Source organism: Hoplias malabaricus, chromosome 3 (genome assembly GCF_029633855.1).
Source record: "Hoplias malabaricus isolate fHopMal1 chromosome 3, fHopMal1.hap1, whole genome shotgun sequence".
NCBI lineage: Eukaryota > Metazoa > Chordata > Actinopteri > Characiformes > Erythrinidae > Hoplias > Hoplias malabaricus.
In genome coordinates this window covers 6,533,862-6,551,822 of record NC_089802.1, presented here as the reverse complement: position 1 = coordinate 6,551,822, position 17,961 = coordinate 6,533,862, and the positions used below count along the sequence as shown (strand labels likewise).

General features: G+C 40.4%; 1 protein-coding gene across 1 annotated transcript in view; it reads left to right on the top strand.

The window, feature by feature from the left end:
- Positions 1-6,205: 6,205 nt before the first annotated feature.
- Positions 6,206-17,961, top strand: part of LOC136690914 (Fc receptor-like protein 5) — a 30,616-nt gene continuing 18,860 nt past the window's right edge. Inside the window, exons 1-10 of the mRNA XM_066663002.1 lie at positions 6,206-6,269; positions 12,251-12,514; positions 13,293-13,496; positions 13,704-13,812; positions 13,880-13,962; positions 14,283-14,552; positions 16,052-16,324; positions 16,431-16,763; positions 16,855-17,118; positions 17,226-17,489. Coding sequence (XP_066519099.1) covers positions 6,206-6,269; positions 12,251-12,514; positions 13,293-13,496; positions 13,704-13,812; positions 13,880-13,962; positions 14,283-14,552; positions 16,052-16,324; positions 16,431-16,763; positions 16,855-17,118; positions 17,226-17,489 — 2,128 coding nt within the window. The remainder of the gene's footprint in view (positions 6,270-12,250; positions 12,515-13,292; positions 13,497-13,703; positions 13,813-13,879; positions 13,963-14,282; positions 14,553-16,051; positions 16,325-16,430; positions 16,764-16,854; positions 17,119-17,225; positions 17,490-17,961) is intronic.

Below are 17,961 nucleotides of genomic sequence, written 5' to 3'. Positions count from 1 at the left end.
GCTGAGGCTGCAGTGGGATGAACTGATCATGTGCACTTGTATTGTCAGTGTCTGGATTTCGACTTAAGGGCAGTTGAATATATCCAGACTCAATTGTTAATGAATGACGTGATGAATGGCGTGATGCATGGCTCACTTGTGAAAAGCGTTCATTTTCATAATTTTCTAAAACTTTTATTTTTGCATCCATTGCTGCAATAAGTGTTTGCAGATCTAATTGTTCCTTTTTAACTTTTATTTCAGCTTCTTGGCGTTTTAATTCAGCTTCTATTTGTTCCCTTTTTGCTTTTAATTCAGCTTCTTGCAACTGTAAATCTTGTTTTTGTTGCAAAGTTGTTGCCTCTGCGAGCAATGTAGCTTTCTCCATCTCTGCTTTAAGCTTAAGTTTTGAAGAAGTGGTGGATACTCTGCTTCCAGCTATTGTCTCGCGCCCTTTACTCCTCTTGCTCGAGGCAACCGATACAGCAGACGCGCTGTCAGAAGGACGAATTTCGGCGTCACAGCGTCTTGCTTGCTCAGCGCGAGCCGCAGCTGCTTTAATCCACACTTCCGCATGTTCAATGAACCCCTGCATTCGGCTCGCATTTGGGTTAAACCACGAATTTTGGTCCTTCTTAAACTCTTCCTCATTCATTAATTGTTGCAGACCATCGTTTATCTTACACAACTCACCGAATGAATCTTTAAAGTCCACGCGCAATTTCTGTTTAACTATGTCCACGTTACCATCGAATTCCATTAGCGTTACAATCCGGTTAATTTGGCTAGTTAGATGGCCTAGCTTAGCTTTCCTTGACTGTGTTAAGCGGTGTAGCTTGTCTTCAACGGCTTTCTCTGTCATTTTCGATTCTCTTTTTCCACTAGTTAACTGTTCAGTAACTTCATGCATAATGGCAAACTTCCAAAATAACACACAAGTTGCAGCTTACCAGCATGATCATCCACTCGTCTCGTGATTAGTTACTGTCCATCCAGTGTTCACAGCTACTCTTTTCGCTTTGATAAAACGTTGTCCAACGTTTCCACAGTTTCCACGAGTCCGTTGTCCTTTCCAATTCCTTCTCCACACGAAGCAGAAGGTTTTCTGACTAAAGTTGTAGGGTATTTTAAACAAAATCTTTCTAGGTTGGAGCTTTGTGGCTGACGCGTGTTTCAGGATCCAAAATATCCTCAACCAAAGTCACGTTTTGTATTTTTATTTAAAACAAAAAAGATAACAAAAACGAATACAAACGAAATTGTGCCTCTTAAGCTTCCACTAATGTAAATTATAATCACTCCACAGCATGACTACGGACACAACACGACACGGCACGGTCAGAAAACCGTGAGGCACCAACCTTCCTTCTCCCGTGTCAATCTAACTACACTGTCTCCTGTGCACTGTGCACCTTGCGTGATTAAAGGTCAACTATGTAACTTCCTGTAATTATTCTAAATCCACATTTTAACCTTTTACATATGTTTTTAACTTAAATTATTAAATATATCAAGCATGAATTTAAATCAAATATTTTATCAATATGACATTATACTATAAAATATGAAATACACATAATATGGGGCAAATTCAAAAACTAGGCACAAAATAGGCATCTGGCGCCTACATGACGTATACCCTGCTGGCAAGGCGTTTCTGGCTGATTAACATATATTAATATGCATAATTAGACATGTTAGTACTCATGTTTCTCGCGTGCAGGTTTCCCATGCACCTGTGACCCCAAAACACTCATCATGCCCTTCTGACACTGTAGGTTTTGTTTCCCACACTCCTTTTCTGTCACCAAGATTCAGAGGAGTCACTAATGGACTTAAGGTCACTGAGATGCCCTAAAGTTCAACTCCCCCTTTTGGCTAACACTTGTAATTTATGTGAGCCTAAGTGCAGATCTGTTCAATGTTAGAGGTCTAAGAATTTAGAAAGGTGCTAATACTGAGTCAACATGCCAGTTAGTGTGCAGATTCTAAACTTGTTTAAATGCATGTCTAGATACTGGTTAATCATTCATATGAGTACATATAAGATACAAGATTTCACACAATTATAAATGCTTAATTTTAACTAATCATTTAAGGATATTTGTCCACTAATACAAAGTAATAAAATTGTTTTTTACAACAACACGTAGATCATTATCAGTGATGTGTACAAACGTAAACATAATTTAAATTATTGTAGATTTATATTAAAACAAGATATCCCACTTCTTATTCTGTTAGAAAACATAACAATGCAAATCCAGCTAAGATAAACAACTCAAAAATCTATACTGACATTAATAATGTCAACACAAACCCATCAGAATCCAAAATAAATTATCACTGCTATTCATCAATATCTCAGGTTAAAACAGATAGATCCTATAATGGAAGTGCTGTTAATTTTTCAGCTGGAAGAAAATGTATACATTTGTTATCATCATCTTAAACCCTTTGAAACCGGTATCAAATTGGTCACACTTGTCTTTGCATATCCCATGTTCCTCAAAGAGTCCTTTCAGGAAACCCATGGCCTAGTATCTAATAATTATAATGTACTAATAATGTAACTTTTCATAATCTTGCATTCAGTATTTATCTCTGTCCTACAGTGCTCAGTTTTCTCAGTCATGTCCTGGCAATGTCTCCCTTTGTGATAATCTCCATTGTGCTGGGGGTTAAATGCTGCAGATTTTGAGGTAAGAGCTCCAATGGTTTCTCTACATCAGGACTTTCTTTATCCACTTAAAACTGAACCCTAATGTCTGATCAAAGACTAACCTACGTTGTTTAACACAGTGTATTTCACAGTTAAACCTGATGAGGAGAACCGCCCCTGCGCAGTGATAGAAGCTGGAGCAACTGGCTGAGATTCTCCACTCATGCAGTTTTATATTATGTTTAAATTCTTTTGAATCTTCATGCAGTGTTTAGAGACGGCAGAGTCCAAGAGGTCAGAAAAGAGGCTTTAAATAACAGTTCAATATCCAGGAGGTTCAGTTTGCTCTGTCAGAAGATGCAGTTAATGCAGCAGGTATTTTACCCATGGCTGCCCCCATATGGTGGACCCACTGTATGGAGCATAAACTGGTTAATTCTAGGACTTAATTCGAAATATTTCATCTCCCTTTCAGAAATAATGTTATTAACTCTGCTGTACAGACTACACCGGGTTTTTTTCTTATTCAGTAAGTAAATTAAATGAATACATTTTAAACAATGATTTATTCTTTGTTTGTAACTGCTTCTTCAGTTCGGAGTCGCAGTGGGTCCAGAGCAAACCAGGAATCACTGGGTGCAAGGCAGGAACACAATATTCTACATGATTATATTGTGTGGGTTATATTTAGATTTTCATGACTTTGAATACGTTTGTATTATTTTTACGTTTCTGTTTCTGAATTAATTTCTTAAATTGGAGAATTGATGAAAGACTTGATTTGATACAAATTCAGTGAATGTTTAGTGTTCAATCATTTATTCAGTACTTTGATATTTTTTAATAGTTTTATGATTTTCCACAATATTTCACCATTAGAATCAATGATTTACTCAGATATAAGATAAATACACTCAAGTGTGATTGTGTATTTTATTTAGTTTTGACCAGTTGTATAAAGTTGAAGAAAGACTTGATTTGAAACAAAGTACTTTGATATGTTTGTAATAGTTTTATAATTTTCTATAATATTTTACCATTAGAATCAAATGATTTACTCAGATATAAGTTAAATACAATCGTGTGATTGTGTATTTTACTTAGTTTTGACCAATTTTATAAAGTTTAATGTAATTGTATTGTAATTTACCACATTTATTTCTAATTGTTTATATTTTTTATATTGTATGTATTTTTATGTTTTTGTAACACTCCCATTTCATATTATTTCACTGTGAAATAAAGATTAAAATGTATCATTTGAAAAATAAAACTGATGTGTACTGTGTTTTTTCTGAATGACTGGGTCATAGAAAATAACTTGATTCAATTTCTTATTTTTTGAGGAAATAAGATTCAGTATTATTTATATTTATTATTCAGGATGGTCAGGTCTGTGTTTGGGGCTACTTTGATTAGTAAAGAGCAGTTTTTTTTTAATCATATAAATATGGGTAAGGTAGGCAAAAGTATAAGATATGAATATATTTTCATGAATAAATCAGCACTTACTATCAGTTCTAATTAATGCTTACATTATTATACTGATAACACATCCATCCATCCATCCACTCAGACTTGGAGGTGCTGATCCTCATCTCTACCACTTCACACTTGGCTGCAAACTGGCCCAGCAAGAGCTGGAGGTCCCGGCTCAATGAAGCCAACAAGACCACATCATCCACTAAAAGCAGACCTGGAATCCTGAGACCACCAAACCGGACACCTTCCGCCACTTGTCTATGCCGAGAAATTCTGTCCATAAAAATTATGAACAGAACCGGTGACAATGGGCAGCCCTGATGGAGTCCAACTCGGACCTTCTGCCAGCCATACGAACCAAACTCCTGTTCTGTTTATACAGGGACTGGATGGCTTGTAGCAAAGAGCTAAGTACCACATACTCCCAGAGCACCCCCCACAGAATACCCAGAGGGACATGGACGAATGCCTTCTCCAGATCCACAAAACACATGTAGACTGGTTGAGCAAACTCCCACGCACCCTCCAGAATCCTAGCAAGGGTAAAGAGCTGGTCCTGTGTTCCACGACCAGGGCGGAATCCGCATTGTTCCTCCTGCATCCGAGGTTCAGCTATCAGTCGGACTCTCTTCTCCAGTACCCCCGCATAGACCTTATGTGGGAGGCTGAGGAGTGTGATCCCCCTATAGTTGGAACACATCCTCCAATCCCCCTTTTTAAAAAGGGGAAACACCACTCCAGTCTGCCAGTCCAGAGGCACTGCCCCCAATGTCCACGCGATGTTGCAAAAGACGTGTCAGCCAGGACAGCCCTACAACATCCAGAGTCTTGAGGAACCTGGGGCGAACTTCATCCACCCCCGGGGCCCTACCGCCAAAGATTTTTCCTACCACCTCGGCCACCTCAGCCCCAGTGATAGACCCCCTGGGTTCCCCAAACTCTACTTCCTCTGCGGAAGACGTGCTGGTGGGATTGAGAAGATCCTCGAAGTATTCCTTCCGCCGCCTAATGGCGTCCCCAGTCGAAGTCAACAGCTCCACAACCCCACCATATACAGTGTTGGTGGAAAACTGCTTTCCCCTCCTGAGTCGCCTGATGGTTTGCCAGAAACTTCTTGTTCTCACCCGAACTCCTCCCACACCTGAGTTTTTGCCTTAGCGACAGCAGTCGAAGCTCTGGCGGATGTGGGAGTTGAAGATCTTTCTGACAGGTTCCTCTGCCAAACGTTCCCAGCAAACCCTCAGCACACGTTTAGGCCTGCCAGGTCTGTCCGGCATCCTCCCCCGCCATCTGATACAAATGACAGCTGACAGCTCAGCATCTCTCTTCACCCGAGTGTCCAGAACATATGGCTGCAGGTCAGATGATACGACTATAAAGTCGATCATCGAAATGCAGCCTAGGGTGTCCTGATGCCAGGTGTACTTGTGGACACCCTTATGTTCGAACATGTTGTTCGTAATGGACAAACTGTGACGGGCACAGAAATCCAGTAACTGAACACCACTCGGGTTCAGATCCGTGGGGCCCTTCCTCCCAATCATGCCCCTCCAGGTCTCACTGTCAGTACCCATGTGAGCCTTGAAGTCCCCCAGCAGAACAATGGAGTCTCCAGAATGAGTGCTCTCCAGCACCCCGTCTAGGATCCCCAAGAAGGCATGGTACTATGAACTGCTGTTCAGTGCATAAGCACAAACAACAGTCAGAGCCCTTTCCCCAACCCGAAGGCGCAGGGAAATTACCCACTCGTCCACTGGGGTAAACCCCAACGTACAGGCGCTAAGCCTGGGGGGCTATGAGTAAGCCCACTCCTGCCTTACGCCTCTCGCCCCAGGGAGTGAAAGAGAATCCAGCCCCTCTCAAGGTTCCAGAGCCCATACTGTGTGTCGAGGTGAGCCCAACTACGTTCCATGTTCCAAAAGCCAGTTTCAGTAACCGAGGATCAGAACGCCAGGGTCCCCGACCCCGACTGCCACCCAATCCGCAATGCACCAGACCCGGATTCCAACCTCTCCCACAGGTGGTGGGCTCATGGGAGAGTGGACCCATGTTGCTCCTTCAGGATGAGCCCGGCCGGACCCCATGAGTGAAAGTCCGGCAACCAGGCGCTCGCCAAAGAGCCCCTCCCCCCAGGCCTGGCTCCAGGGTGAGGCCCCGGCAACCTTACTCCGGGCGAGGGAAGCTGTATCCCTGTTTTGATACCACAATAAATGTTTTTGATAACACAATATAACCACACAGACGGCATAATCATAATGGAAAAGCAGGAAAGGAAATGTCTGCTCTGGAGCATTCATGCTTAAGCCTGAGATCACCAAAGCTGAACTAAAAAGATATGAACCCCCAGTATTGGGCTGTGAAGCAGTGGAACTGCAATCCATGGGGTACCATCCAATACTTTAGAGATAATAGTATTTGTGATCCAGTGTTACATCAGTTGTGTCCATTCTATCACTCAAAATCACCACAGTTCCAATAGAGTACAAACAGATAAAGCAGCAATGAAAGGAGACACTACAGCAGACAGACTGTAGAACTGTGGGAACTGTGTCACTGGTCACACATCTATAAGCATCAGGAGCTTTGTTGTTCACTTCATCAACCAAACCCAACCAAGAATCTTCTGAGAATAGAGAGGGGTTAGATATGTGTTTGTGGTCTGACTTCTGTTCTAGTGCCACAGACACTCAGATATTACCAACCAAAGTGGAACTGAAACCCACTTACCTGGAGGTCAGAAATAAACAAGGTGGGCACAGGTCAGCAATCGTGTAAAGGGTCACAGCCCAATCGAGCTGAAATACCCAATTTGTTAGCTATATTATTTATTATTTGTTAGCGTTATTACCACAGCTAATTTGTTGAACAGTTGTTAGCTATATTTCATCAACATAATTAATGGAATTCATTATGTCATAGAGTAGTAACTTATATTCATTATGATTTTATTGCTAGTCTTAAGACGCCATCCCCTCCAGTGTGTGTTTCTGCTGGGTAGGGTCCGGACCTACCGCAACCTCGAACTGGATAAGTATTTACAGACAATAAATGAATGAATGCTAGTCTAAAGAAGAGCTTTAATCCACAGTGGTATAAGGCACTGATTATGAATATAACTGTAACTACTGAAGGGAGACCAGTTTTTATTCCATTAATGCTTCAACCTGAAATTCCATTATCTGTGAATAAACCTAGATGGATGCATATACACACTATACATTCCAGGACTGAGTATTCAGTAAATTATTTCAAAGTAATTCTCAAAATAATTGTAAGTAATTGTGGAGCATTTCTACTAGTCTGTTCATGATGAAATTCTCATGCAGTGTGTAGAGGTGTGCGGATCGATCCGTGGGTGTGTTTAGTTATTTTTGTGACACAATTCTGCACACGTGCGCAGATATTTCGAGCGAGCAAGGGTTTTGCGAGTGCGCGTGGATATTTTAAGCGAGCAAGGAGGTTTCTTGAACGCAAACTACAACCTACACATCTTGCTCTCCTGTCCTACGCGTAATGTCTCTGACCCGCGCGCTCGCTCCACACTTACAGCCATTACAGTGTGCCTCAGTTTCAGCCAATCAGAAACGTCAAATGACAAAGGTAATTTCTGATTGGATGGCTTGACCGCCAAGTGGAAAGGACATACAGGCCGGAGAGCAGTAAATAACTTTCTAAATAAAGCTTAATACTGCCAATCAAAAACTGTTAATGTAGAAAAAGGAAGGCAGGTTTAAATCAACCCACCTGAGCAACCCTCCCGAGTTTTACACACACACACACACACACACAAAAAAAACACTTAGGTCAGAGGTCAGAGACATCGCACGCGCATGCTCACTCAAAAATATCTGGGCACACGCAGAAACCTTGCTTGCTCGAAATGTCCGTGCACTTGTGCAGAATTGTGGCACAAAAATAACGCCATATGGATGAGTAAGTTCAGAGCATGCGCGCCGGCACCTGCACGTGGTGAAGACTAGAGGTATACTGGCCCTTTATTTACTTGGTATCGGATTGATTGAACTCCCAGTATCGCCCACCTCTAGTGTGAAGGAGAGCTGCTGTTGTCTAGTAAACAACTAAACAATCCAAAAAACAGATCATTCATATCCAGTTATCAGCTGCACAATTTCCACTAATATTAATATTAATATCATGACCATCAGCTTTAACTGATCTTTAGTCTCAGAAAGCGACTCAGACAGGATTCTGTAGGATATACTGATAAATGTATTTTCCCTTGATGATGGCAATAAGTGCCATTTGTATCTATGAGCAGTACTAAAGAGAAAGCTCTTAAAGCTCTGACTCACCAGACGGGTCCCACAACAATGTGGGATATATTTTACGTAACTTTATTTGGAAATACTATTGTTAATGGGGTGATGAGTTCAAGGTTTTGCAGGGGTCTGATTGTGGTGCTTGACGTGAACAAGTTTCCATGACAGTGTCCAATAAGAATCAAAATAAACAACAAGTATCTGTGAAAAGTGAAAAAGAAAACTTTTTTTGGAAAAATATATAAAACCGTTAAAAAGTTAAATTCAATAATAAAATGATTAGAGCACTAGATAAAAGGTTCAATTTACAGGAAAGCTATTGGACAAACAGCTAAAACCTTGTCATTTAAATGAGTAGCAATTTTTTAAAGCTACGCTAACATTAAATTGCTAACTAGCTAGCAAAACAAAAAATCTCTATAAAGCTAATAATTGGATTATTTTGCTTAATGGGTATGGGAAGTGAAATGCATTGTAACTATCAAATCAATAATCAACATGTTCTTACACAAGTATTCAGATGTTTAATATGGTCATGTCTTTGTGTTATATTTCAGGTTCTATCTTTCAGGTTCGTCAAGTTTAATAGCTAAGAAAATAGTATTCTTATCATATATCAGTATCTTAATACAAACTCATTATTGCAGTAAGCAAAGTGGGCTCAGAGTAATAATCGGTTTCATAACTGTATCAGGAGTCTAAAAGAAAAGCAGTTCAATACTGAGGTCTCTCTCTCTCTGAGGATAAGAACACAGGAAGTGTTGAGAGTTTAACACACTGCAGTTCTCAGTCTTTACTGGGGCAGAATGGAGCTCAGTCCTCTCTCTGTGATGCTCGGTGAGTAAAACTGTCCTTTAATATCTTCACTAACTTCAATAGAGTGAGGGCTGCTGTAGGAAGACGTTAATAAAGTAACAGCTTTACCTTGATGTCAGAGATTGAAGTGGTTTATTTCTAAATCAAAAATTCATGAGCACTAGCCGTGTAGGTCCTGAATTGTGTCGACACACACACAGAGAAACGACACACACACACAGAGAAAGTGAACAAACAGAAGACAAGTGCAGGACATACGATACCAGCAGCTCACTAATAATGAGATAATTTATTTCTGTTTTCATGTGTTTAAAGCCATAATTTAAAGTTAAACACATTTTATTTTTTAATTGTTGGACTACACTTACAGTCAGTTGCAAAACATGTATTTTTTTTCTTTCAGTTACTAACAGTTTGTGTGGTTTATTCATTATGCCTTTAATTAAATTCCACAAAAACTTTACTCCTCATTGCAAAGATCCAGATAAAGTCTAGCACCTTATGAGTTTTTATATATAGTTTAATATTCGCCTTCAGTCTAAAGCAAAAGTTTGGGTGCCACACTTAATTACTATTTAATGTAGATTCACTTTATTTAACAATTTTACTTGTACACAGCAAAGATATGCAAACAAATGCTGAGTAAATAGTAACATTTAGGTAAAGAAAAAAAAAAGCAGCGGGACATGAAGCTTTCCCGAAGGTGAGTAACTGTGCTTGGTCTCTACGTGTTCATCAATGAGAGAATTTGGTATTACATTTTGACTTTTATGTATTTTATGTTGGACCTTCTTCTACTAGAGAGGTTTACGATCAGGAATAAACGTTTTAGAGCTGTGACATCCTCATTTACATTATGTTTTTGACCCATATACAATGCTTTTATTCTGCACATCTCTTGAACAAACACGGTTTTTTCATGGACCAAAAGAGGTTCTTCTATGACATCGCAGAAAAAGAACATTTTGTAGCATGCAGTACTTTTACTGGATGGAAATGATGATTGTTACCTGATCTGATTCTCTAGTTCAGCTGCACAATCTCTTTCAGATTTCTTCATTCACATTAATGCATCGTATCCTGTGTTCTTCTGTCTGTGCTTTAGTGCTGGTTGGACTCCTCCACTGTGGACAAACTCAAGGTGAATCATGTTCCTCTACTGAATTAATTCAGTATTATTCATGTACACTCAAATGCAGATTAATTTCCTTACCTAAAAACCCCTGTGGCACTCTAATATTTCACTAGACCACCTTTAGTGTTGATCACACTGTGTATTCAACATGGCATAGTATGAACAAAGTCATGAAAATCTCATTTATTTCTGTCCAAAGTTGTACTTCTGTTGTGTACTGATGATGTGTTGGATAAACGCTCCGTAAAATACTACATCAGACTTTCACTGGGGTTAAGGTCAGGGCTCTGTGGTGGACAGTTTGTGTGTAGCAATGATTCCTCATGCTCCCAGAACTACGATTCCAAAATCTGAGCACAATAAATCATGGTAATATCATTTTGGGTGGGCTCTGGACCAACCGTGGTCCTGAACTTGACGGGTGGTTATAGACCATGAATGAATATGCTTGTGCTATCAGGGAAGATACAAGGGAAGTTGTTCTCATTGATTGATTCAGGGCAAATCTTTGACTCTTCAAAAACACAGTGGTATTATTCCAAGACTACCAGATACATCTGTTGACATGGCTGCTTAAGAAAAGAGGAGTTAGTCCCTGCATCATGGCCATGACATTAAATGTGTTTTTCGCAATGAATCTTCAGTTAGGAATTTTAATGAAGACAGAGAGCAGTAGAAAATTACAGAGGGAAATGCAAAGAAATATTAAAGACATAAACTTCACAGCATGGGCTTTTTGGAAGGTAGAGCTATTTCATACCGTAATGCACTGCCTGCAATGGGCATATTCCGGTCTAAAGAAACACACATTTCCATTTTTAATTTAATTTTTTTTATTTATGTACAATTTAGGACGGTACGGTGGCGCAGCAGGTAGTGTCTCTGTCACAGCTCCAGGGTCCTGGAGGTTGTTGGTTCGAGTCCCGCTCCGGGTGTGAGGAGTGTTCTCCTTGTGTCTGTGTGGGATCCCTCCGGGTGACTGTCTGTGAGGAGTGTGGTGTGTTCTCCCTGTGTCTGCGTGGGTTTCCTCCGGGTGACTGTCTGTGAGGAGTGTGGTGTGTTCTCCTTGTGTCTGCGTGGGATTCCTCCGGGTGAATGTCTGTGAGGAGTGTGGTGTGGTCTCCTTGTGTCTGTGTTGGTTTCCTCCTGGTGACTGTCTGTGTGGAGTGTGGTGTGTTCTCCCTGAGTCTGCGTGGGATTCTTCCGGGTGACTGTCTGTGAGGTGTGTTCTCCCTGTGTCTGCATGGGTTTCCTCCGGATGACTGTCTGTGAGGAGTGTGGTGTGTTCTCCCTGTGTGTGTGGGTTTACTCCGGGTGACTGTCTGTGAGAAGTGTGGTGTGTTCTCCCTGTGTCCGCGTGGGTTTCCTCCTGGTGACTGTCTGTGAGGAGTGTGGTGTGTTCTCCCTGTGTCCGCGTGGATTTCCTCCTGGTGACTGCCTGTGAGGAGTGTGGTGTATTTTCCCTGTGGCTGCATGGGTTTCCTCCGGGTGCTCCAGTTTCCTCCCGCTCCAAAAACACACGTTGTTAGAAGTGGATTTGTGACTCAAAAGTGTCTATAAGTGTGAGTGTATGTTGCCCTGTGAAGGACTGACTCCCCCTCCAGGGTGTGTTCCTGCCTTGTGCCTAGTGATTCTGGGTAGGCTCCAGACCCACTGCTGCCCTGAACTGGACAAGGGTTACAGACAATGAATGAATGAATGTATAATTTAAAATAATTTAATGCTGTAATTTTTGCACAGGCCACAATCTTACAATATGTTACATTCAGCAGATAAACACTAATTGTGTGTTAAATGTGGAGAAGAGTTTGATGCAGGGTGCTCATACGTTAACACACAGCTGTGAAGTGTAAAGAGAAAAGCAGCTGTGCTGACTTCTTCATTTTATTTCAACAGAAATACCCACACTGAGAGTGGAGCCTGAGGGCTCAGTCTTTACTGGAGACACAGTGACTCTGAGCTGTGAGACACAGTCGACTGGAGCTGAGATTTTCTGGTGGAAAGACACTCAGTATTTTAGTCCTGATCTGATTCATAAAGATAGTAACACCACCACAGTCAGAGTAACAGTGTCTGATCCAGGAGAAACACGGTTCAGGTGTATGGGGAAATGGCCACAAAGTTCATACTACAGTAACACCACCAAGATTACAGTGAGAGGTACGTAATGTTTCTTGTTTTAATTATTTATTAATAATGTGAGTTATTAACTATAAGAAGAGTGCTGCACATCAATGAATACCCGGTGTCTGGTGTTAAACTCTCCAGTGCAGGTGTTTATACCTGTAAGAGAACACAGTCAATACACAGAATCTACACACACCACAGTCACACTGTTACTCTGACAGTATCAGGAGACTGTGGGCTCTTTATCACATTATTTTAATCATTAACAATTAAACATGTCCAGGTGCATTTTTAGAGAATGTGTATAAGCCACAAACAATTATATAAAATCTTCCTGCAGAGAGACAGAAGCCTACAGTGAACGTGCAGCCATCAGGTGAGCTTTTTTCGCTTCTCACATTATTTCACTTTATTTTAATCATAAACAGAAAAAATGGTGCACTTTTAGGTGAGCATTTGTCACAACAAGGTTTAACATCTTCCTGCAGAGAGACAGAAGCCTACAGTGAAAGTGCAGCCAGCGGAGAGTGTGTACATTGGAGAGAGGGTCACTCTGACGTGTGAAATAGAAAGTGGATACGACTGGAATTATGAGTGGTATAAAAACACACAGTCTCTCAGGGGTTCTGTAAGGAAGGATTATATAATCTCTAATGTTGGTCAGTCTGACGCAGGTGTTTATACCTGTAAAGGAAGACAGTCATCAGGCCGAATATACACACACACCAGTGATGGTGTTACTCTGACTGTATCAGGTGAGTGTGGGGTCTCTCTCAAATGATTTCTATAAGTAACATTTACTCATTTGTAGGAACCATTTCAGAGTGGTTGTATCTTCCTGCAGAGAGACAGAAGCCTACAGTGAAAGTGCAGCCAGCGGAGAGTGTGTTCATCGGAGAGAGGGTCACTCTGACGTGTGAAACAGGAGGTGGATACGACTGGAATTATGAGTGGAATAAGAATAATCAGGTTCTCCGCAGTTTTTCAAGGAAGGAATACACAATCAGAAATGTAGGTCAGTCTGATGCAGGTGTTTATACCTGTAAAGGAACCCAGTCATCAGGCCGAACACACACACACACCAGTGACACTGTTACTCTCACTGTATCACGTGAGTGTTTTTCACTTCTCATATTATTTCACTTTATTTTAATCAAAAACAGAAAAAAAGTGCACTTTTAGGTGAGTATTTGTCACAACAAGGTTTAACATCTTCCTGCAGAGAGACAGAAGCCTACAGTGAAAGTGCAGCCAGCGGAGAGTGTGTTCATCGGAGAGAGGGTCACTCTGACGTGTGAAACAGGAGGTGGAGGCTATTGGAATTATGAGTGGTATAAAAACACACAGTCTCTCAGGGGTTCTGTAAGGAAGGATTATATAATCTCTAATGTTGGTCAGTCTGACGCAGGTGTTTATACCTGTAAAGGAACATCAGGCCAAATACACACACACCAGTGACGCTGTTACTCTGACTGTATCAGGTGAGTGTGGGGTCTCACTTATATTATGCCTACCAAGGAAAGTTCAAATTTGAGTGGTGTTTTATAATTCAATCTATTTTTATTTCTTTACGAAAACTTTAAATAGTGTTAATCTAAGTGTATAGTTTTGTTGGTTCTTTAAAATATTTTCTTCTTGGGTTTGCACTTTGTCTTATTTTTAATCTGCTTAAATATCTCCTGAAAAACCACTAACTTGCACTTGATGACCATTTTTCTGTTTGACAATTTAAAAATAATAAAATCTGATATACTAAAAAGGTATTGAACAAAATTTTTTTTACTTTGTTCTTCACCAACAGATAAGCCTCGTCCTACACTCACTTCAAGCCTTAAAGTAGCCGTACTGACAGGAAACACAGTGACTCTGTACTGCAGCCTGGGTCCGTCTGCTGGATGGACGTTCTACTGGTCCAAACACACACAGAACCCTGAGAACAACAGCCGCACCTACAGCTACACCATCAGGTCAGTTAGGCTCTCTGATGGAGGTCGGTACTGGTGCAGAGCTGGCAGAGGAGACCCAGTCTACTACACACACTACAGTGATGCACTCTGGGTAAACGTCACAGGTGAGTGAGACTTTCACTAAGGGAGAAGAGAGAATACTATTAGGACACATTAAATCATAGTTAAAACGGTTTTAAACATCACATTACCATTCATGTTATACAGAAATATTTATTTCTCTTTTATTGGAGGCTGAGAAAATAACATTTACACCATTATAATCATAATTTTAGGGTTTCAGGGTGATTCAGTTCATTATTGTAGCCTAATTTTAAAAATTACCTATTTTCAATATAATATATTATGAACAATGATTTAGAATATGCTTACAATTCAAATAATATAATTTAGGGTCATTTAAATATAACAATTACTTTCTAGCTTTTGGCCCTGCATTAAACCCTCCCAGGGAATCACTGACCACCTCCTGCTCCCTCTCACATGCGCCCTATAAATTTTTCACATTTCATATTACATATAACTCACCGACTGTATCACTTTTACTTCTGTTCTTTGTTGTGGTCTCGGGTGTTGACCAGAGGAGGATGGATTCCCATTATGAGTTTTGGTTCCTTCCAAGGTTTCTTTCTCGTGTGCTGAGGGAGTTTTTCCTTGCTCCTGTCTTGCTGATAGAATGTTTGAATTAAATCTCTGTAAAGCTGCTTTGTGATGACTTCTGTTGTGAAAAACGCTATATAAATATAATTTGATTTAAAATAATTTACTTAATACAACATTCTAAACTATTAACATTATAAATTAATCCATAAATTAAACTTAACACATTAAACTCCCTAACTGAATTATTAACAAATTCAGTTTTGAGCCGCTGTTGAGGATGTTTATCTCGGTAATCTATCCTCGGTAAATTTATCCTGCAGACACCTCCGCCATTAACTCGACTTAACTGAAACACTGGAGAATCTAAAATGGCGGCGATGAGCCGTTCACACAAATTACACATTAATTAACAGTATTAAATTCGATTAACTAATATTCACATATCAAATTAAATGCTTATAAAATAAATAATCTCTACGATTACCTTTTTATATATATTTAAACACTATATTACTGGTTTTATATCTAAATAGGGAAATGAACCTCACAGTAAACAGAAGCCCTGGTTCCCAAAGGTGGCTTTATGAAGAACAAAGCCCGCGGTCGCCCCCTACTGCCCGTGTCAAATATAGCCGAGCAACAAAAGACAACTGAAATATAAGTTTCCTAGATGCCAACGAACTCTTTTAGATACTCTGTATGTATGTTATAGTTTCTATATATGATTTTAAAAAAGCATTTCCTCTTAAAAATACCGGACAATGTATTACGTGCCATTTTTATTATAACTATTTAACACACTTCACATTAACGGAACAAAATTCAGTACTATATCTGAAGAGGATAAAGAAAGTTCTTAATATAAAGTCTGATATGTTATTTTATGATGCTGTGAAGCTGATAATTTCTGAACATATATGAGCAGTACGGGCTGTGGTGTTAAATAATCTGTAGTGTTGTTTGTGATTATTGGCAATAATAATAATGTGTTTGTTTTCAGATAATCCTAAAGCCATATTGTCCATAAAGCCTGATACACATGTGTTTAAAGGAGAGACGGTCACACTGAGATGTGACATACGGGAAGTAGGAGACACTGAGTGGACTTACAGCTGGTTTAAAGATTTTGGACTGTATCTGAGCAGTGAAACACAGGAGAACACCATCCACTCTGTTACAGAGTCTAACAGCAGTAAATACACCTGCAGAGGAGAAATGGAGAATCAGAACTCAGAGATCAGTGATGCTGTTACTCTCACTGTATCAGGTGAGTGTGTCATTTATTTCATTATTAATTCTACTGCATGTAATAATCTGCTCTCTCTGTATGACCGTGTTTGTGTGTGTTATATCCTCCATGTTGTCTCTGTCAGGTGTAGTCCAGGCAGTGTTGAGTGTGTCTCCACAGAGCTGGTTGACTGAAGGAGACTCAGTGACTCTAAGCTGTGAGGTTCCAGGCTCCGCTGCAGACTGGACATTCAGCTGGTACAGAGCTGTTGCCCACAGACAAGGTTTATCCCCAGTAACAGATGCTCATGGTACCGTCATGTATTATGTGGAGCTCCTGTCAGACAGCAGAAGAGGAGCTGGAGGTTCCTACACTCTCAGTCCTGCTGCTCTAAATCACACAGGAGTTTATGTGTGTGGAGCAGAGAGAGGAGAACCGGTCTATCACACACAGCACAGCAGACCACACCCGCTATGGATCACTGGTGAGGAACTGGAGAACTGTGTTACGTGTTTGTTTAGCCTTATGTTACTATTTATCAACATGCTATATGTGTATCTTCTGTGTATTTTCAGGTAAATCTCCTCCAGTGTCTCTGATCATCAGTCCCAGCAGGACTCAACACTTCAGCGCTGACTCTCTCTCACTGAGCTGTGAGGGACAGAGAGACTCTACTGGATGGAGAGTGAAGAGATACACACACGGTGAGGTGTCGGATTGTTCAACAGACACAGGATTTACCTGCAACATCAGCTCCCTCTCCACATCGTACACTGGAGTTTACTGGTGTCAGTCTGAATCTGGAGAGGGAAGTGATCCTGTAAATGTCACAGTGTACAGTGAGTCTCCATTACTCTCCTCAACAATATATCTGTATATATTTATTTTATATTTAATATTTTGTGGTTAACAGTTTAAAAACACTCTTTTCACTGTTATCCTACAGATGGTGATGTGATTCTGGAGAGTCCTGTGCACCCTGTGACTGAGGGAGATCCTCTGACTCTCCGCTGTTTATTTCGCTCCACAAAGTCCTCACCTCTTCCAGCTGATTTCTATAAAAACGGATCACTCCTCCAGAACCAGACGACAGGAGAGATGACCATCCATAAAGTCTCCAGGTCAGATGAAGGTCTCTACCACTGTAAACACCCAGAGAGAGGAGAGTCCCCACAGAGCTGGATCTCAGTCAGAAAACAGACAGAAGAAGGTGAGCAATGGCTTCATGTTTTTTTATGTCTCACAGTAAACATTTCTACAGTAAACGCATGTATTTCAATATAAATCCATGCATCTTTCTCTCCAGCCTCTGGTTCTGGATCTACTGTTGTTACAGTGGCAGTGGGACTGAGTGTATTCTTGCTCCTCATTATCATACTGGGCATATTCTGCTGTTACAAGAAAAAGAAAGGTTTGAAAACAAAACATTTGCCTGTAAAACATGCTCATACCTTTGCTGTATCTGTAAAACAAAAATATCTGTCTAAAATCCTGAGGGAAAAATTTTTTTTTTTATTAATGGTTCTGACTGGATCAGACTTTTAAATTTAGAACTGATTAAAATTGAAATTTGTTTTATAAAATATCCCCATCCAAATGAATGTGAACATGGATGCATTATCGTTCCAGTCCAGTAGGGGGACCTTATTAAGAGAGATATCTAAACACAATGAAGACTGAGA